Source organism: Neolamprologus brichardi, chromosome 5 (genome assembly GCF_056152115.1).
Source record: "Neolamprologus brichardi isolate AB-2024 chromosome 5, ASM5615211v1, whole genome shotgun sequence".
NCBI classification, from domain to species: Eukaryota; Metazoa; Chordata; class Actinopteri; order Cichliformes; family Cichlidae; genus Neolamprologus; species Neolamprologus brichardi.
In genome coordinates, this window is record NC_142108.1 from 28,423,856 (window position 1) to 28,444,975 (window position 21,120).

Here is a 21,120-nt window from a genome sequence, read left to right on the forward strand (position 1 = left end):
ATAAAAAGATATTAGGAAAATCCAAACCGGGGGGGGGGGGGGGGGGGGGGGGGGTGTTTTTGTGTCAACGCCGCGGCGAATTTAACAGCCGGCGTCGAGTTACGCAAGGTGACGTGGTGAATGCTCCCGACGTTACTGCGTAAAATCCAGCCTCCCCATATTTGCGCTCTCGTGTTTCGTTGGTGATGCATTATCCAGTGCCTTCCCCCCCCACGAGGCATGTCTTTTCCACACTACACCACTCCTGCTTCGTCGCACCAATTTACCGCGCCGCCGACCCTTCCCAGCTGAACAGGTTTGCCCGGCCCACCGCAGCCGCTCGGCAGCTGTGCCCCCAGCTCCTGAAAGCAGTCCCCGTCATGACCTCCTCCTCCTCCTCCTGTGATTTTGCCGAAATTCGCTAAATGGGATTCGTGGCTGGCCCGGGGTTTCCACAGCAACTGGCCATCCGATTCCATTATTTTTCTAATGAGGACAGCCGTACGGATCTAACACGGTTCCTCGCTGCGCGTCTCTGATTTTTGGGCTAAATCTCAAGACGCGTCAAAGGTAAGTTAATCAGAGCTCGTAGCAGTTTAGTGCGATAATGCAGATTTATTTTGGCATTCAATGTCAGCTTTTATTTATTTATTTTTTCTTTAAAAAATATGTGTGCTGCGCATTTTTCTCTCACGGATGTTTCACACAGGGATTGATAAGCTACCCCCTCTTCACTGACTTGTATTTTCATTGTTGCACAGGCCATTCACTCGCACATTTGGCCAGTGCCACTCAGTCTGTGCCAGGGCTAGGTTGTTGACGATTTACTACGCCCCGCAAAATGCAAAGCGTTTGTGCAAATCTCTCGTTTTTGTCTTGGCGATCATCACGAACACTCGGGAAGACGCAGCAAATCGGCTGCGCACAGAAAATAAAGCCAACAATCCATCGAAATTCAAAATGGAGCTGTAGCAGCACCTGTTTTGGTTCATCAGGCCGCATATGCGCTGTATGTGAGCCAAAGCCTACGCCACTCACTGGAGCATTGTTCCTTTTTCATCATTATTATTATTTTTGTCCCGGTTCCCATTCACAAATCACTGTTTACGAGCCTTGTGGGCATCTGTTTGGCAAACACGAACAGTGAACGTTTTTGATTTCATTTTACGATTCTTTCTAATAGCAAAGACATTATCATTTTTGACAGCTGCTCATCCTGTAGGCAGCTACTACCCCACCCCGTGTTTCTTTGAAAGCAGCTTTGCTCACAACAACTGGCGTTTAATCCCGTGGAAATAGAGTTTTAATTATGTGGTTAATCTATTTAGAGTTGGTTTGGGGGCTCTGGACGAGCTCCAGCTTATTTCCTTACGGCGGGGGATTCAGGTTTTTGGCTTGAATCATGGGAATGCTCAGTATTGGATGTTATCACTGGATGAAGATGCAAGCATTATGTTAGCAAATAATGGAAGAACATTTAAATACCTTGTTGAATTCTTACAAGTACATTGCAAGCAAAAAGAGTGCAGGAAGTGGGTGAAAATGCATCATAATCCCCTCATGTGGCTGTGAAAGATTGAAATTTGATATAGGTCTGCAAAAAGATTTTTTTAATGATGTAGGTCTACTTTTCTACAAGTTGCAACAACCCTAGATGTCGTCTTAATACCATTTGTTTTGTCCAGTCAACAGTCCAGAACATCAATTTACTCTCATAACAAAGAAAACCAGAAATAAATGACAGAAGTGAAAGCTTCTTTAATGTTCAGTTGTTCATTAAAACTGATTAATTGACTGCCAGTTAACAATCAGACAGGCTGTTGTGAAACAGTATGTGTGTAAAATGACTTTTTCAAGAGAACAGATTCAAAAAGCAGACCCCGACTTTATTTTAAAATCCTGTAAATAATAAAAAAAAAAAGGCTGTGTGTAAATGACCTAGAATGACACAGCGTCATTAATAAGCTATATAAATTTGTAGACTGAATGACTGATGTCCTGTAAAATTAATCCGGCTGCAGCAGCTGTTCCTTTTAGTCCGGATCGCTCGCTGCCAGAGCCACCAGTTAAAGATGGGCGGAAGTGGGTTTTATCAGCTGAGTGCCACAGTGCCCCTCTCCTCTCCACTTATCTTCCTCCACTGCTTTTTTTTTTTTCCTCGCCTTTGCTGAGTGTGTTGGCTTCCAAGGAAGAGGGAAGATGAATTGAGACAGCTAGACAGAGACTTTCACTTTCCAAAGTCTGTGGGATTTAATCATAAAAAGAAATGGGAGGAAAAAACACAGAAAATCTGATTTGGGGAGTTACAGGACTAAAATTGGAGAAGGCTCGATAGTTATGCGACTGCATTGTCTTTTTCTCTCTCTGAGCCTTGCTATATATAGATGATCTGTATGTTACGCATGTATCTGTGGACTGCGTTGTTCATCATGCAACATCTATATGGGACAGCGACACTAATGTGCACATTTCCTCTTGTTTTAATCTTGAGGAACCATCATTACTACGCCCCCTCCACCACCACCCCCTCGCCTCCCCTCTTCTCCCCTCCCAAGGGCAAACCGTAATTTTCCCATTCAGCTGAAACATTGGCTGGAGCTGTCTTTCCTCTCTGCAGCACAGTGGCAACTGTTACCGTCTGTTGTGACTCAGTGAGGTTTGTCGTGGCCAAATGTGCTTATGTGCCTGACCAGACATGTTGAGCTTGTGAGCTCAGCCTTAGATGAAGAATTACGAAGGTTGATATGGAACTCCAAACGTTTTTTGGTTGGTTTTTTGGCAACCTATGCAAAATAAGAATGACAAAAATGAGAATGTTTGCACTAAAACACTCCTCAACTGTAAGTAGTGCTTTAAAGCAGTCATTTTGTCAGAAATTCTTAGGATGGGTCATTTGCATTATGGCTAATTATGCTATTTAACATTTAGGGACTTGATTGTGTCTACTGAAGAGATAGGTAAAGGGACCAAAGTAAAGATGCTGTACACCAGAGAATATTGTCATTGGATGATCAAAGGTTTAATGGTTATGTTACTATTTCAGTTTAAGTTGGTGTAACAGACAACGTCTGCAGTTTTTATTCTGTGCAAGAATGTATTAAGATTACTTGAAGCTCATCTACAGCTTCTGCATTAATATTCTGGTGAAGTGGATATCTTCCACAGTCTTTTTCGGACTAAATTTTGTGATTGTTTTCTCAAACAATGGTTCCTTGTTGAGATGCGGGCAAAGGGTGGTAAAAAACGGGGGGGGGGGGGCTACAATGATTGTAAAGGCTGCATTAATCAGGGATTCAGCTGGAAAATAATTGCAGAAAAACAGCACAGAAGTCTTCTTTGTTGAGTGTGTGTAGATTAAGATATCCGTGAGACAATGAATTACAATGCAGAATTTCAGTAGGACTAACAGATTAACAAGTTTAAAGGTTTAACAGATGGATGCTACCTGGAGAGAAACAAATGTGGTGTGTTTTCTCATTATAAGCTAATCCACAGCAGCAATGTCAATGGCAATCTACCCCAACAGCATTGAGGAAGCAAAGCTGCAACACAGCTGACTGCAGCAAATGTCAGCTCTGTAGGGATGAGGTTGAAGTTGGGATTCCACCAAGTCATTCTTTGGGGAAAACAGATGTTTTTCCCTTACAAAATGATCGAAGAGCTGAACATATTTACTGATAAAGGCCAGCTTTGACCTGCTGTGCACACGAGGAAATGTCAGGTATGACTGGCATTGTGTATAACTGTGCACTTTGACCTCCTCGTCACTTACACTGGAATCAGTATGGACAGGGTGCAGCATAAAGTCTTTCAGTATGCACAGAATCATTCGGTAGTCTTTCAAGATGGATATGAAAATGATAAAAAGTCATATTGGGGCACATGTAAATTGAAACAAATATTGGCCTGATGCAATGCAGTTGAAGAGCATGAAAGGTGTTAGGACTTGTCTACTTTATATCCTGCATTCCATTTAGGCAGCTGGATATTATTCCTTTACTTTTTTCTGCTTTCTCCACAGCTTTTGCTCCCTGTTGATGAGCAGAACGTTTAGATTCATAGGGTATCAAATCCTTAGAATCACTCTCCATACAAGGCAAATCAAGAACCGGTTAATTCAGTTTAACTTTATTTATATAGTTTCCATTGAGAACAACACGTATCTCAGTGGACTTGACAGTGAGAGCTAAAGAGGTTATATATGGCCTATACATAATATAGAGAAACCCAACAATCCAGAGCTTACCTTACAGCATGTCTTTACTCTGTCTATCTCTTGATATTTAAACCGCATATTATGTAACAAATGTGGAACCTTTTTTTAAAAAAAATAAAAAAATACTGAAGAGTGCCACAAAAATCCCAGCTGCTTACCTCAGCTTTAAGAAGTTTGCAAATTTGAGAAGACACTATCCATTCATGCTCGAAGCCAACTTTCTTTAATAATTAAAGAAAAGTATTTTTAATATTATTATTATGATTATTTGGCGCAAAGCAACATGAGTTTCTATTTGAAAGAGATTCTGTTTTGCCTTCTTGCTAGATTGACTGCTTTTCCTCTGATTCGGTCGTGACCCATAACCCACAGATCAGGTTTGCACGTCTTCACTTCTGTGCCAATCTGCTGAGCCTGTCATGAACTTGTCTAAAAATGTAATTAACACCAGTTGTGATGGGGCCAGGGGCATAAGGAGAGGTACACCCCGGACGGGTCACCAATCTGTTGCAGGGTTAACAGAGAGACCGGAAACCATTCATACTCGCACCTAGATTCATCAGTTAATCAAACTCCATGCATGTCTCCATAGAGAGCTCGCATGGAAACAGGAAGAACATGCAGAGTCCACACAGAAAGACCCAGGATCTTCTTTCTGTTGACAGTGTTAACCGCAGAAACCAAGATTCATGACAAAAACGTTCACAATATCATGCTGCACTTCCATCTTCCTGTACTGGCAAGTTTAATGCGATGCGTAAAGCTCAGTCAGATAATGACTGAATTATATCAGAATATTGGAGGGTATCCCTGTGGTATTTATTTATTTTTTATTGTTTTTGTTGTTCATCTCATCAAAGAGAAAAAATTAAGTATGAACTGAATGTGAAGTAGGTCACGTCAACTGATCCACTACAAGATATTATCTTCCATGAGACAAAGTGCAATATGTAATGGTCTGTAATTGTATCTGGCGTCCTCATAAACACTGGGGTCAGTAATCTGCTAGTGTAGCATCAGCCATTTCCTTGTTTTTTCCATTGATCTGCAAGTTGGAAAATAGTCCATGAAATTATCAGTCTGTACATCTCTAGTCCTGGAAAACCATGAAAATGGAGCTCCCCTGCTCCATCTTCCTCCCCGCTCTCTCTCCTCTATTCCTTCCTCCCACCCTGCCCTCCTGCTGCTCAGGTGCCTGTTCTTGTTGCAGTCGAGGTGTGTAGTGCAGTCTGCTTCATCTAAAACTGCCAACTCAACTTCACCTCATCTCTCACATATTTTCCAAGTACTTACTCTTTTCTTTTGCAAGACTCTACAACGTCTAATTCCATTGTCACCAATCCGTAGTCTTTCATTTTATACCCCTATGCTAATGTTGTCACATGTTACCACTTGATATTAGGCCGTTGCAACACCATATTAGGAAAAGGCACAAGGCTCTGCTACAGAGCTACTTCTGTTGTTTACACAAACACGCCGGCTTTGAGGCTTCCGAGGGCGCTGTGGTTTTCTGCGCTGCTCTGCGAAGTACTAAACTAAGTGCTGGACACAGCAGCTCACATTAAACCTGTGTGTGAGAATCATTACTTCTCCTCATCAGTGTGAGATTGATCCTAATGATTAGTACGTCTTCCAAATCCATTTGAGACTATCAAAGCCAGAATGAGCGAATCAGAGTTGGATTGAACTCCTCTGCCGAGTGCTTACCCTGCTGAATTTACAAATTCACTGTGGTGTGTATACTAATAAAGTTGAAGTGGTGAAATGTAAATTTGGCATGTGTGACACACATGGGTACATGTCATATGGCATTACTGATTTCCTTTAGATCAAAATTTCTATCCTACGGGTATTCATCAAAATGCTAAAAATAAGACTGCATTAATGGTTTTGAAAGGTCACAGTAATTCGATTTTAGACCTGACATTGATCAACATTATTGTGGATATACCATCAACTCACATCAACGTTAGTATCATAGCATCACTTTGTAACTCTGTGCTTTGAAAAGTGCTTCACAGTATTAATAGACACGCTGAAGGTGAGTATACATGCTCAAATATGTAAGTCAGACATTCATTCCAACATAAACATATACAGAAGTAATTGCAAACTGTCAAAAATAAAGGGGGCAAGATTAACGGCATTTGTTTAAAAGAAATTACAGAATCAGCTGAACTGATTGAAGAAGGCTGTCCCACACTTTGGGTGCAACAACCTTAAAAGCACAGTCACCTCTGGATTTAAAATCAGAGTGAGGGACAAGAAAAACAGGATAACATCCTGTCTCAAAGGTGTACTATGATAGACAGCAGAGTGGATCCGTGCTTTCGAGATGATGACAAATTCTGACCCTACCAGCCGAATGTCACGGCAGAAATGGAGGCTCATCAGACCGTTTTTGGAATTTTTGTGAGCCTGTGCGAATTGTAGCCTCAGCTTTCTGCTCTTAACTGAAAAGAGGTGCTTGCAGTGTGGTCTTCTGCTGCTATAGCCCATCTGCTTCAAGATTTGATGTCTTGTGGATTCAGAGAGGTTCTTCCAAATACCTTTGTAACGAGTCATTATTTGAGTTACTGTTGCCTACCAATTAGCTCAAAGCAGCCGGGACATTATCCACTGGCATTTGACATCAACTAAGCACTTTCACCCAGTGAATTTCCACTCACTGCATAGTTTCTGTCTTTCAGACCATTAACCATACTGTGCCATACCAACCGTAGAGATAGCTGTATGAGAAAATCTCAGTAGATTAGCAGTTTCTGAAATACTCAGATCAGTCCATGTGGCACAAACAACCATGCTATTTTCCATTCTGATGATCAGTTTGAACACGTCGTCTTGACCATGCCTACATGGCTAAATGCATAATGAGTTGCTAGCATGTGACTGGCTGATATTTGCGTTGATGAACAGGTGTACATAACAAAATGGATGTTATGAAGTTTTTATAAATTTCCAGTCACACAGATGTAGGCTGACTAGGGGCAGCTGTGTCTAAGGAGGCAGAGCGGGTCATTCACCAGTTGGGAAGTTGATGGCTCAATCCTCTAGGAAATCCCCTTGTAGCATATCGAAGTAACAGAGGACAAAATGAAAAGTTTCCCCGTGTGTGTCTATAAAAATGCTTAGGCATAGAATAAAAAGTGTGAATGGGTGAATGAGGTGTGTAGAAAGCATTACTTGCCATTTGTGTCGCATTTTAAAGGATGATATTTTGAGGTTTTTGTGACTCGTTATTAAATTATTTTGTGTTTTCCAACCAAAATATGTTTAACCAAGGTAGGACCAAATGTAAAGTTAATTGGATGCTTTAATCATTTTTTTTTAAAGAACTAATACTTTTAAAGCAGTTTTTAAGTAATTCTGCAGTTGCTGATACAGATTTCGATTCCTTCACTTCTCTTGTACCTTGACTGACTGTGCTGTGGATCTTTTGCACAAGTGACTCAACTATTACCTGCAAGGACTGTGATTAGTGGTAAGGGCCCTCTTTACATGTATCTTATCTTTACCTTTTTTTCTTTTTTTTTCCGTTGAGGCGGATGTTGATCATTAGCGGCGGTCAGTGCAACTGGCCATAATGTTGATTGCCAATGTCTAAACTAGCTCTTTAAATTGTTTGTTAACACAATTCCCACTTCCCTGTCCATCTTTGTCTGAAGCCCTATGAGCTTGTCTCAGTATGACTCAGTGTTGCACCATGGGATACCCCTCCACTGCACCAAATTACATCCTGGCAGGGGCTGAAGCGAAGCTTGCACGACTGCGCTCGTGTTTGAAATCGCTCGTGCACGTTCACACGTGCATGGTAGCTTACACGCCAACACAGCTTCACAGTGGGAGCCTTGGATGTCTTTGAGGATTCTCGTACCTGTGTAATTAAGTTATAGTCACACATCACACTTAAAACACCCACTAAGCCTCAGCTGTCCGTGTTGCAGTATACAACAACCACCTACGCGTTCTTTTTACAGCCGCTGCCGGTTCCTTCCTCTTTCCCTGTTAATAACACTCTGTCCTGTCTGTCAGACTAACACAAGTGTGTCGGAAACATTCATAAGGATACACGGGTTGCTGGAAAAAGGATGTGAGACACAACTGTGTTTGGGTGTTAGTGTGCGACTGAGCTTAGTTTCCCAGAGACCAAGGAACAGCTGCTAATGCACAGAAACGCACACACTCTGTCTCGGTTCCAAAGGAACAAGACTGTTTCATGTGTGTGTGACTGTCTCTGTTTCAGCTGGCTTGAAATAGTCGGTCTCGCAGTGAGTCACGCCGCTATGCCTGGAGGGGAGGATTGGTCTTGGTGTGTGAACAAGGCACTCTAACTTTCTGTGGGTGCACTTGACTGTCTGAGCATGTTTGTCTTTGTCTGCACTCGGGATGAAGGCGCACTCTTGACTTGTTGCATTTATCGGGCTGTAATAAATGTATTCGACATGAGGATGTGAAGGAAAAGCAGCAGTATAATTACCTGTTGGAGATGAAACTGTCTGTGTCCTTGTCAACTCAGCAGCATTAACACGCGGCTTCAGTACGGCCCACTGCTCCTTTTGTTTGAAGCTTTGTTTTCCACGTAAATGCTTATTGATTCAAAACAGATTGAATCAGTCAGGAACAACCTTGAATCTATGCGTGTTTTTATGTGCCCTCTTCGTGGAGTATTTGCATGCTAAATGGTTCTAACTGAACCTGGAGCAGCTCCAAGGATACTCAACAGGAGACCGGTAGAGCTAAAATGAATGCGATGCTAGAAGCAAGAGGAGTTTTTCTTTTAGGAGAGTGAATGGCTAGAAACTGAAATGGGGTCGCTTCCTTTTCCTGAGTGAACTTCATTTTTCTTTTAATCGTCATCTTTAAAATGTACATTTGTACAGTCACAGTGAAATGGTCAGATTTAGTAAACAATTAAGAAAATGAACATTGTATTTAAAATTAACACTGTATTAAATGTCTACTGAAATGGCATCAATAATTAAGGGTTAAAGCATTAGGATGTTTGTGGGTCAAACTGCATTTAAATATTAATAAGAATATCCTCATTCAAATGCCTGCCTCTGAGTCAAATTTTGCTGCTAGGACTGGCAGATATGATGGCAGAGATGTTGGATGAAATTGAAAATGCAAAAAAAAATACTAAATAAACACTTACTGAATTGGGATTAGGTAGGGTTTTTTTTTTTTTTATAGCAGTGTACATGGTCTACAGTATACAGTGATGGCATGTATTTGACTTTTATTGATTAACAGAAGCAGTAGCAAAGCCACTTCGGACCTTAAAGTGCTGCTTACTCATCATTGGCTCTGGTCCCAGGTCTGCACATGGGGGCGGGCAAGAGCAAGCCCAAGGAGCCGGGCCAGCGCTCCATGAGCCTGGATGGTACCATAGGCACAGGCTCCGACAGCGGGCACTTCCACCACCTGGGACCCGCCCAGCAGACCCAAACACCCAACAGGAGCCCTGCCGTCGGAACAGGCAGGCGGGGGCATCAAGGGCAGCACCAGCACGCCCCAACAAATACTCCCGAGCTGGCTCTCTTCGGAGGAGTGGACCACACGGGAACTGTCACATCACCTCATAGAGGACCTTTGTCAGGTAGGAAAAAGATTATGATAATGGGTTAGTTGGGGCAAAGTGGACAAGTTTATTCATGTAGCGCCTATTAACAACAAGCGATGAAAAGACAAGATTTAAAAAAAGTCACCTTTTTTTTGATTGTATAAACATGTAAAACAGAGTAGAATTAGAAAGATGACTCTGGAAAGTGAAAAGTAAAAGTACTGTGAAGCTGTAGTCCCACATTTAAATAAAGTAAATGCAGCAGGAAACAGAAACACATCGTACCCTGATATGAAAGAACTGAGTGGGAACAAACGATAACCTCCTGTATAATTAGTGAGCTTTTAGAAGTGCTTTTAAAGGCCGATTTTGTTGTTTCTCTTGGTTCCAGTCTTTATGCCAACACGAGCTAACTGCCTGTGTGAATGTGGTCGTGAAACGGATTCAATAAATCTGACGAGAACTTTGATGTCTCTCTGTCAGCCTACGGACTTGCTTTCAGTTTGAGATCACAAAAGTCCCAAAGTGGATGGAAAAAAAAAAGAAGCAAAATCTGATTCATAATGAGTCACATTTACACAGAAAAATATTTAAAAGCATCTTTTTTTTCTCACTATCTAAGAGCCAGACTTAAAAACCTCTTTTCGACTTTGAAGCGCCACATGTCACGCTGTCCATATTTTATTTACTGGATATATTTAAACTGTAATGTGCCTAAACCAGCCAGATGGCTGGGTTAATGTTGCTCCATCCAGAGAGCAAAGGCCTGCTGATATATGAAGAACAGTTCTGCTGGTTGCAACCTACTGCTGCGCACCTAATGAGCCAATCAATGATCGGCTGACGAATTCCCCAGTTCAGGTCTCAGGTTCATTAAATAAAGCTACATAGAACCCCATTAATATCATACCCTTGTCCTTCAAGGGTGGTCAGGCAGATGCTGTCTGAATGTCAATATTTTTCATTAGATACATTTTCAGAGCTGCAGTAGAATACCTTAACATCCAAGAGCTAGGTCACAGTGCTAAAAATCACACACGTTATTCATTATATATCAACTTTGGGAATATTTTTATTATTCAACTGGTTTTTAACTGATGATTTTCTTCTTCTTCTTCAAATTTAATTGAAAAACTGACTGGCGACAGCCTGAGAGGGTTTGGGCTTGAGACAAGATGAGGGAATCTTTGCTAAATTAAATGCAGAACAGCAGTGTGCTTTTAAGTTTACCTTGTTTTTAGATCCCTGGGAAACCAAATTGTACTTAAAAATAAATTTCCCAGCCCTGTGTCATTGATCTTAAGTGGAAATACCCTTTTGTGTGCTAAATGTCTTTATTTCAGTGTCTGTATTGTTCCCCAAATGAATGTTTCTGTTTCTCCGTGGTCTCTTTCAGGAGGCGTCACTACATTTGTGGCTTTGTATGATTATGAGTCACGAACAGCATCCGATCTGACCTTTAGGAAAGGGGACCGGCTGCAGATTGTCAACAACACGTAAGAATCAAGAGTCATCCCACTGTAACTCTAGTAGTGATGCCACACAGTCACAGAGATGTGAATGAACAGATTTCTTGGTGCACACGTGACCTGTGACGCGCACATATGTCTACATGAATGAACACGCAGTGATAGTCAGAGCTGGTAACTGTGGATCCTTCCATCTGTTTACTAAAAGTGAGCAGAACAGCTCTGTGCTAATGCATTCTGTTCCTCATGGGCAACCGTGATCATCATAATCTTTTAAGAGACTTCAGAGGGAGCATTTTGTACCGAGATATAGATAGAAACAGGACAAAACAAAACAGAGGTTCAAGTGAAATGACGTTTTTTGGGTTTTTTTGCGAGTTTTTTCAAGCTGTTGTTTCTAAGCTAAACATCTGGAACATGATTCTCTTGCAGGTGTTTACAATCACAACAATTTTGTTTTGTTTTCCTATGAGCTCTTTCTATAACTTTCTACTATAAGTCTGCTCTGCTGGTATTTATTGAGAGCCTGGCACTACATAATTGGGCTGAAAAGTAGAATAAATACATAATGAAGCATTGCAAAGCAGTGCTTAGTAGTTAGATGGGTTTAGTCAGACTGTATTTCTAAGGCCTAAAGTGGACATTTATGGAAGATAAATGAAATATATTCATACTCTCCTATAGTATTAGAGTCCCACATTGAAATGGAAAATCAAAGTTAAATCAGCCCCACTGTGTAATCCCACAGCTTATGCAGCTCGTCTGCTATCTGTCTGTGCCGTGCTGCGTGCCTTGCTGTGTCTCCTTGCCGCATTTTGATGTGTCTGCTGTGTCTGTTATCTCTCCCTCTCTCTTTCTTTCTCATGCTTCATGGTTTCTCCTAGGAAAAAGTACAGCTTCAGGTCAGTAATATTTAATGCAATAAAAAAAAAAAATCTCATGCAACCTTTTCTTCACCGTCCCTGCGATCCTTGCATTTGCTTCATCGTGAAGTGGTAAATAGAGATGGACTAATTCTATATCTCCTGGATAAAACATATTGCATGTTTCTACATAGAGCTAAAGTTGAATCTAAGATGGGACTACAAGTGGAATAAAAGGTTGCCTGCATTTATTTTCCATCTTACCAATTTTTTTTTCTTAACTCTATCCTATCAACTTTGCGGGATGAGGTTTTTTAAGTTTCACTTTTGCAGTGTAAATGGCACTAAGGTTTTCAGTCAAATGATGTGGACGTTTAACTGGATGGCTCATATCAGAGGGCACTGTTTCAAAGTTACTGGAATATTTCAGGGATAAATCCAGTAATGTTCAGTTTTTTCTCATTGGCAACAAATCCCATAAGTCCAACGCCATTGACAAATGAATGCACGGTCTTTCCTACAAAACTAAAGCTCAAACTGGTCCCCAATACATGTGCAGTTTCCCTCAGTTTACATCTTTAAATCAGATTTTTTTAGCCTCTTATATTGTTGGGTCTTTGAGCAAAAGACAAGGTAGAAGTTGTTCCTCATCAATGAAATATGGTGCTGATTTTGAATAAACTTTAAATATCTCTAATTGCCTTGTTCAGTTTTGTTCATGATTGACTCTCACTCTCTCTTCATTTCTCTGTCTCTCTCTTTCCCTCACAGAGAAGGGGATTGGTGGCTCGCTCGCTCCCTGACAACTGGAGAGAGCGGTTATATCCCCAGCAACTATGTGGCTCCATCCGACTCCATCCAAGCAGAAGAGTACATTATCCACTCTTTGTTCTCCTCCTGCGATTTACCCTGCAGTTTATTTACATCTAAAGCCGGTTTTCAGTGCAGAACCTGCATGTAGTTGTGCTCTGCACGCATTTTAATGATCCATGCATGATAAGGCCATGTTTACAAATAAAGAATACTGACATACTGTTCATACATATAATCCAAACGCAGCTCTGCATTCCTGCTCCAGCTGCTCAGTAGTAGCTCGTCACTGATCTCGCTCTCTGTGGCCCACTTTGGCAGGTGGTATTTTGGGAAGATCACTCGACGTGACTCGGAGAGGCTCCTTCTCAACCCTCAGAACAGACGAGGAACTTTCTTGGTGAGGGAGAGCGAGACTACTAAAGGTGAGAGAGCAGACATTTGCATCACTTCAGAGACTACAGTCATTATCGTGAACCATTATCAAGAACAATTAGCTCTTCTGCCTGTCTGCAGTCGCGTAATGATGCATTAAATCAGCCCGAGTGCTTTTTTTTTCTCACATTAAAACTATCTAGCAGCAGTGTTCGACCTGCACAAAGTGGCATTTCTTTATTTGACCTACAGGCTTTTGGCAGGTGTATTTTTGTTTTTTTCAGGCTGATGACATGTGCAAAACGTGGATCAACATGATTCTTCTAAAATGTATTGTAACTGTGTTTAGGCCTCCCAAGTATGAATAAATAAAAATTATATCATACACACACTTTGAGATTTGACATTTTGACAGCAGGGATTTGAAGACATTAAAAAGATTTCCACAGAAAACTATATTTTTATGCTAAAGTGGTTTCATTGTTTAAGTAAAATGCAGATGCTCTCTTTTTTCAGCTTTTTAAATGCTTTAATGTGCTGTTTTCATTTTGGTGTGGGACAGTGCAAGCACAACAAATGTATGGGCTCATGTCCCCCCCCCCCCCCCCCCCCCCCCTTTTAAACATTTCACACACTAAGCAATTAGTTGAGGTGGCAAAAACTGCTGATAAGTTGATAATTAAAACAAGAATTAGTTGTTGGTGTCATGAAATTGTGAAATAATCAGTTTTTCAGTTGTTTCCCTACACTCCATGATTATCTAGTAAAACTGTCTCTGTAAAACATGTTTAACAAAAACCCAAGATTTTTAAATTTTTCACACATTAAAAATGTGTGAGGTGGGGAAAAAAATGAAGCGATGACACTTTCTCTGCCTCCCTGGAGGCTTACACGGAGTAGCAGATGTGCTTTGAAATAAGTAGATCTTCAGGGACTCAATTTGAAAGAGGTAGAACCTGCTAATTAAGTCATTTGTTAACTTTCACACTGGCCTGCGGCGCTGTGTCTTTGTTCTCTGGGCTTGTGGCGGAGTTTTGCATCTTTCGCTGAAAGTCTGCACTCAGATCTGGTCCCTGTGACGTAAACTGACTCTTTAGGGTGCTGTTTTGGAGGAAGTAAAAGGAAAAGATTGGAATGGGTTGGGCTTGTGAATGGATAGGGGTGAATCACTCTGCCAGAACTAGGTCATCTTAGAAGGTTGCTGGATTTTCCCCCGGCTATAGGTCCATGTTACACACACACACACACACACACGCACACTAAGAAGAGGGGAGAACTGTGAACACTTGTAGGAAAAAGGGGAGGATTTGGGAGAATAGGAGGAGCTGTTGGCAGAAGATGCCATGGCCTCTGGGTGTGTTCTGTATAAGATATCAAATGTGAGGCTTGCAGTGAGACAGGGATGAGCATGAACATGCCTCTTGCATGTTGAAAAAGATGAAGGTTCAGGCTACAAGCACTCGCATTGTGACCCTGTTAAAGAAACCTTTCCTCTGAGCTCTTGACAGGTTTTTGTCTCTCTCATCTCACATACCTAAAAGAAATGGTGTGAAGTGGCTAAATGCTGTAGTAGTTGTATTCATACATAGTGTAAAGGCTCTTTAGCTTTCAGAATATGAAAAAAGGATAATTCAGTTTTACATGTTTAGTTTTAAATCTGGAAGTGAAGGTACTTGAGTAGTACTATAGTGGTGGTGATGATTTGGTACATTTGCACTTGGGGAAGTCTGTTTTTCCTGCTCTAGAGTTAATTTCTAATGAGAGAATAGGTCAGTCAGTGAAACTCCAGATCGAACACAATTGATTTTTTCATTTTCTTTCATGTCTCACTGTAAAGCTTAGGTTTGCTAAGTGAGTTCAGTCCTTTTTAAAATCGCATCAAGTTTGAGTCCTGTCATATTTCTAAGATATTTGCATTTTGTTTGTTTTTACCTAATCGGCTATTTTGTCATTAATATTCTTGTGAAATGTAGTTTTGTGAAAAACTGTTGGACAAAGCAAGGTTAATGAAACTTTCTGTAGTGGTGGGCAGTGGATAAGGACATAAAGGCTTAGTTATTTGGCCATTAATCCAACCAGCAGGGTCTTAAATAGCCAAAGCACAGCTGCTAGGAAACTCCAGAGAGCAGCTGGAGCAGACAGGCCAGGAGCAATGTGGTTTTATTGTTCTAACCTGTCTCTGTCTGTTTTGGTCTTGCTCACAGGGGCCTATTGCCTGTCAGTGCTGGATTATGATAACACCAAAGGCGCTAATGTTAAACATTACAAAATCAGGAAACTGGATAGCGGAGGTTTCTACATCACTTCACGCACCCAGTTCACCAGCCTACAGCAGCTAGTCTTCCACTATCGCAGTAAGTACTCGGGCGCATGTAGTCACCAAAAGTTAGGAAATGTCAACTGCACTGATGGTAACTTTTAACCTTTCCTCATTCAGAGCACTCTGATGGACTGTGCCACGCTCTAACAGATGTTTGTCCAGTGACCAAACCTCAGACGCAGGGACTGGCTAGGGATGCCTGGGAGATCCCCAGAGAGTCTCTCCGCCTTGACGTCAAACTGGGACAGGGCTGTTTTGGAGAAGTCTGGATGGGTAAGAATCCCTAACATACCTTAGCAGATGGGTTAAACTTTTATGACGCAACATGAGCATCATTTACTCTTTCTTGTTAAAACTAGGAAACCTTTTATATTTGGAGAGTAGGTGGACTAAGAGGAGTAACGACAGCAGTTTACTGTAGAACCAATGTCTTTTTGTCTGGCTTCTGACAGGTACGTGGAACGGTACGACACGAGTAGCCATTAAGACTCTAAAGCCCGGCACCATGTCTCCAGAAGCCTTCCTTCAAGAAGCACAGGTCATGAAGAAGCTGCGGCACGAAAAGCTGGTCCAGCTGTACGCCGTTGTGTCTGAGGAGCCCATTTATATTGTAACCGAGTATATGAGCCAAGGTAGCGCATGACAGCAGACTGTGTCAAGAGATGGTTCTCAAACCTGCTTGATACTCGGACAAATTCATAATCCTCTTTACTAATTCTTGTTCAAAAAAGGGGGGAAGGGATGTTTACATTTGACATATTATCAGCTTAGGTTTTTGTAAATTAAATAATATTGGGTTTGTGTTCACAGGCAGCTTACTGGACTTTCTTAAAGGCGAAGCTGGAAAGCTGCTTCGTCTGCCTCAGCTGGTAGACATGGCTGCTCAGGTAATACTACAAAAGATTCAGTGTGCTTAAGTGCATCATCTAACCACCAAGAATTCAATACTAAAATTTCTCGTCCTGTCTCTTTCCAGATTGCAGCAGGCATGGCCTACGTGGAGAGGATGAACTATGTCCACAGGGACCTGCGTGCTGCAAACATCCTGGTAGGAGACAGCCTCGTGTGCAAGGTGGCTGACTTTGGTCTGGCAAGACTCATTGAAGACAATGAGTACACTGCAAGACAGGGTAAGTCTCCTCTTCCTACTTAAAATATTTACTCTCAAATCAGAGAGAGAGAAGAAGTTCAAGTTTGGTTACAGAAGAAAAAGTGACTTATAAGAATAAGATGTCCTAAAGTGTTTATAACATGCCACACTGAGTTTCATAATGTTTTCTTAGGAGCCAAATTCCCAATCAAATGGACAGCACCGGAGGCAGCTCTGTACGGTCGTTTCACCATTAAGTCAGATGTCTGGTCCTTTGGTGTGCTGCTCACAGAGCTGGCAACTAAAGGCAGAGTTCCCTATCCAGGTAAAAGCTCCACCTGACAGGATAAACCCACATAATAATTTCAGTTTCTTATTCAAATAAGAAAAATAAATCGCGTTGTATGATTAAAATAACTCAATATTTGATAAACATCTTGCACTGTGAGACAGAATTGACCAATACTAGCTGATACCTTTCTACCCATCCAATAGGTAAATCACATAAGTTGCACCATATAAGGTGTTTTAGCATACCCACAATTGCTGCACATCTGCAAATCTTCTCCTTTTCTTGCTACATCTGACTTGATCAGCTGTTGTCATTGATATCTGCTCTGCTCACCGATCAGGATGTTTCTGCTGCCATCCCAGCCTTAACCAGCTTCCCACCCTCGCAGGCTGGGAAGGTCCTAGATCAGAGCCGTACCGCAAAAGGATTTCTGTCCAAAAATCTAACTTACTGTTTTTCTTGACAGGTATGGTTAACCGAGAAGTGCTTGACCAAGTGGAGCGTGGCTACAGGATGCCTTGTCCAGCAGAGTGCCCAAGCTCCTTGCATGAGCTCATGCTTTCCTGCTGGAGGAAGGATCCAGAAGAGAGGCCTACATTTGAGTACCTGCAGGGCTTCCTAGAGGACTACTTCACCTCCACAGAACCCCAGTATCAGCCTGGGGAGAACCTATAGAACCGTATATCGAATTGAACCTGGTGAGGAGGGGAAAGGGCCTCAGCACAGAATGATCTGCACTAACCGACCTCAGAGGAGCTCCTGTTTAAGGATCTGAGCCTGTGAAACTCAGTTGTGAGGAACTTGAGATTCATCTGTGGAAGTAAAACCGAAATAGAAACCGGCAGAAGTCCCCTCATGTGCCATAACGGAACTTCTACAGAAGAACCTGAAGAACCTCCTTTCTGCAAGAACTCACTGTTTACCTAAGTTCTCTTGCAGTAAAGAGGTTGAGCTGTAGAAGGCAAACTCCTGCTGGACTGACTGTGGCTCTGATTGAATCGATTGACTAAACTTGCGGGTAAATGTTTTGGAGAGATGCGACCGATGTGGGAGGAATCAAATCAGGATCTACAGAAAGGGCAAGAGGAGAAAAGAATAAACCTCCTGTCGAAGAGAGTAAGAGGGAGGATATTTCAATCAGGCATGAGCTGTTTAGTGAGACCTCCCTCTTTCCCTCTTTTGTTGCGTCTCTACACCATCGTCTGGTACCTTTTCCGCCCACAGAAGAGCACTGCCCCTGTGGCTCAGGTGCCAAAGGAAAGTCTGTCTCTCTTGAAATCCTTTATCTCATTTCTTCCCCTTTTCCTCTATTTCTGTCTGACTTTCAGCATTTCTCTCCAGTTTTCTCAAGTGCTGCTTCTTCAAAGTGTCTCCAAATAACTCAGCTCTGGAACTCAACTTTGCATCTTTATTTTTATGTTTACTTGGACAGTACTTGTCCTGTGGTTTAAGGTTTTGTTTTTGTGGCAGACAAAAGTATCTGACAACACTTTATTTTGTGGATTTTTCTGTGACTTTCAAATAGGCAGGCTATTAAAATAGCCATAATGGTAGTGCCAGGGTAAATGTACTCAACAGGCAGGTTCTGTAACACTTAAATTAGGTAACTTAAATTAACAATTGAGGGCTCTCTCTTGTTTAATCATCCTTTAATCATCACCCTGTCCTTTTCTAGCTGTATTTCTTGACATACATAATAAACAGCCTGCTGGAACCAACCTTGATTAAAAATGTCTTTGATGCAGATGGTGTCTGAGTGCTTGTTTTGATTGACTTGATTTAACTGGAAAGTTGCATTGAAATAAGCATTGTCGCAGTGGCACTAAAGGCCACCTTCAGTGAATATCTCTGAACCATAAGTGAGGGAAAAACGTTCCATCATTTATGTGAACTACTAAGAGGTTGATGATGCTACTACTGGTAATATCCAAGTCAGGATGGGAAAAGCCTCTTTGGGCCTGTGCCAAACAAATCACATTTCTTTACTGCTATCCATGTATATACTGTTTTATTATCAATGGGGCTTCCTTGGTTTTGTTTTGTTTGTTTTTTTTTGTTAACATACTATGATTTTTCTGAAATTAAAACTCCCCAGTAAACTCCATGCTAGCAAATAAAGACAAACTGCTCAACAAGACAGGTTTTCATTTACCTCACATGTGTCGTCCCTATGAAATATGCAACCAGGCAGCCCTAATGAAACTGTAAAACTCTGATCAGGTAACCCCAATAAAACTGTGTTTATGACTTAAATATAAAAGTTGATTTATGAAGCCAGTTAGCATGTTTTTTTGTGCCATTCTTCTCTTGAACATTGGCTGGGTTTGTATTTATGCTGTACTGTACATCAACATGTGTCTGTTTACTTCATGTTCAGGTCAGGCTCGGAGATCATATACAGACTTCTGAAACTTTTTTTTTACATCTCAACCACTGCAGCCAGTTCTCACTGTCATATTGTACATACTGTAGCTGTACCATGTATGCCACTAAATGGCAGGGTTATGTTGGATGTCACACATTTTGCAGTGATTTGTTTCATAAAGTAGCCAATAGAACAGCAAGTGTAAAGTTGGAGGTTGTTACCTACAAAAACAACAATGCCGCTTATCAAACTAGGAGGCATACAGCAATAAAATGAATATCATCAAAATATGATCCAGTGACCGTTAACGATTATGGCTAATATTCTGAAACCACAATAAAAGCGAAGTTGGGTTGCGATGCGATGGTTTGACATGATAAATGAGGTCAAAGATGTAAATAGTATCTTAAACAAATGACTGTGACTATCATGTAATTTGTTTTTGTATAGTTTCTTTCATTGCACCTCCATGCTGAGGTTTTTACAGTGACACGCCTGCTCCCAAAATATTAATAAGATGCTACTGTACATGGGGCTTAAGGAATGTTTCTTCTTTTTTATTTTTAGCCATGTTCTATTTAAAGTTTCTGCAAAAGACAATTCAGAATTGGGCTTGAGATATATATGTATATCTTTCCATGAACATATTAATAGTATGTTCCTCTTTTAGAAAGGGTAAATCCCAATTTGTTTTGACACTCTGAACTGCCTGCAAGTCATTGGGACAATGCCAGTGGGCCCATGACAAGTATGAGTAATGCCAAGGTCTGATTGGATTTTCTGTGCTATATTTAATAAGTGTCTCAGTCTTTTTTTTTTTTCCTTTTTTTTAATGTTTTTTTTTTTTTTTATAAATCTATGCAGTTTCAGTCTGAAATTCCTGCAACTTTATGGCCATTTTGTTCTAAAAACAAACTATGATCATAAACAGAAGGTGTGAGCATTTTGTAAGGACTTCTTTTGTCTTTCTTTCTTTTTTGTTCCAATGTAACAAGATTGAAATAGGTATTGTGCCACTTTATGTTGATCTTTAAATGTGCAATAAATTATATTTCAAATGTGTTTTGATAAGGGTGTGTGCTGGTGTGTGTGCTATCTTAGGATTACAAAATTGTGTGTCACACTACTTGTTATGACTCATTAACTTCTTCATAAAGTTGTCAGTATGCGGCACCATGAGCATGTGATGATCATTGGTTCAGTGTGCTGCAGTTTCTGGAATATTTAGGCCAGTGGGCTTACAGCTTTAGATTTTTTTATCTGATGTAAACCCTGTATGTTCAGATATATTCATTTGTATTTTATCTCTAGACTATTTTCAACGTACATAAACTGTATATAAAAGAAAGATGTAGTAGCCACTATAAAGAAACCTGATTTTGAAATCGGCTTTTTAAAGTTAAAGTGCTAGAATCCTGGCATCGTTCACTTCGGGGGTTTTGGAGCCAGAAGTGAACCTGTTTTGGTAAGAGGTTGGAGTGCTAAGGGATCAACTAAAGTTAACATGCTGTATTCATAGGGTCTTTATCTTACAATATAAAGTTCCATAATGCGACTGCTCTTGTGATATTACACTATATAAATAAAACCGAGTTAAATAGACTGTATGGGTGCAACCCACTGACACAGATAACTGCTACTTAGTGCTAAGTAACAGACAAATTAAATACTAGAATGCCATCGACCAAAAATAAAGCCCAAACTTCTTGGACCTTGAACCACACAGCAAGACATAATATTGACCAGATAATTACATAAAAAATGCACCAAAGCCACAA

General features: G+C 41.0%; 1 protein-coding gene across 2 annotated transcripts; it reads left to right on the forward strand.

The window, feature by feature from the left end:
* Positions 1 to 167: 167 nt before the first annotated feature.
* LOC102775782 (proto-oncogene tyrosine-protein kinase Src-like) lies at positions 168 to 20,398 on the forward strand. Of its 2 annotated transcripts, XM_006782792.2 has the most exons (13): positions 168 to 549; positions 9,449 to 9,794; positions 11,155 to 11,254; positions 12,112 to 12,129; positions 12,862 to 12,960; positions 13,222 to 13,325; positions 15,480 to 15,629; positions 15,713 to 15,868; positions 16,048 to 16,227; positions 16,406 to 16,482; positions 16,572 to 16,725; positions 16,879 to 17,010; positions 17,444 to 20,398. In XM_006782792.2, the coding sequence occupies exons 2-13, from the start codon at positions 9,521 to 9,523 to the stop codon at positions 17,650 to 17,652; spliced, it is 1,653 nt and encodes a 550-aa protein (XP_006782855.1). In that variant the 5' UTR covers positions 168 to 549; positions 9,449 to 9,520; the 3' UTR covers positions 17,653 to 20,398. The 2 variants fall into 2 exon arrangements, with proteins under 2 accessions (XP_006782855.1, XP_006782857.1); XM_006782794.2 differs by lacking the exon at positions 12,112 to 12,129.
* Positions 20,399 to 21,120: the final 722 nt, after the last annotated feature.

Bases quoted from the DNA above. Each gene is read 5' to 3' on its own strand.
- LOC102775782 (XM_006782792.2), top strand. From the start codon at position 9,521: ATGGGGGCGGGCAAGAGCAAGCCCAAGGAGCCGGGCCAGCGCTCCATG. The intron at 12,961-13,221 runs GTACATTATCCA...CCACTTTGGCAG, and splicing joins GACTCCATCCAAGCAGAAGA to GTGGTATTTTGGGAAGATCA. The intron at 13,326-15,479 runs GTGAGAGAGCAG...TCTTGCTCACAG, and splicing joins GGAGAGCGAGACTACTAAAG to GGGCCTATTGCCTGTCAGTG.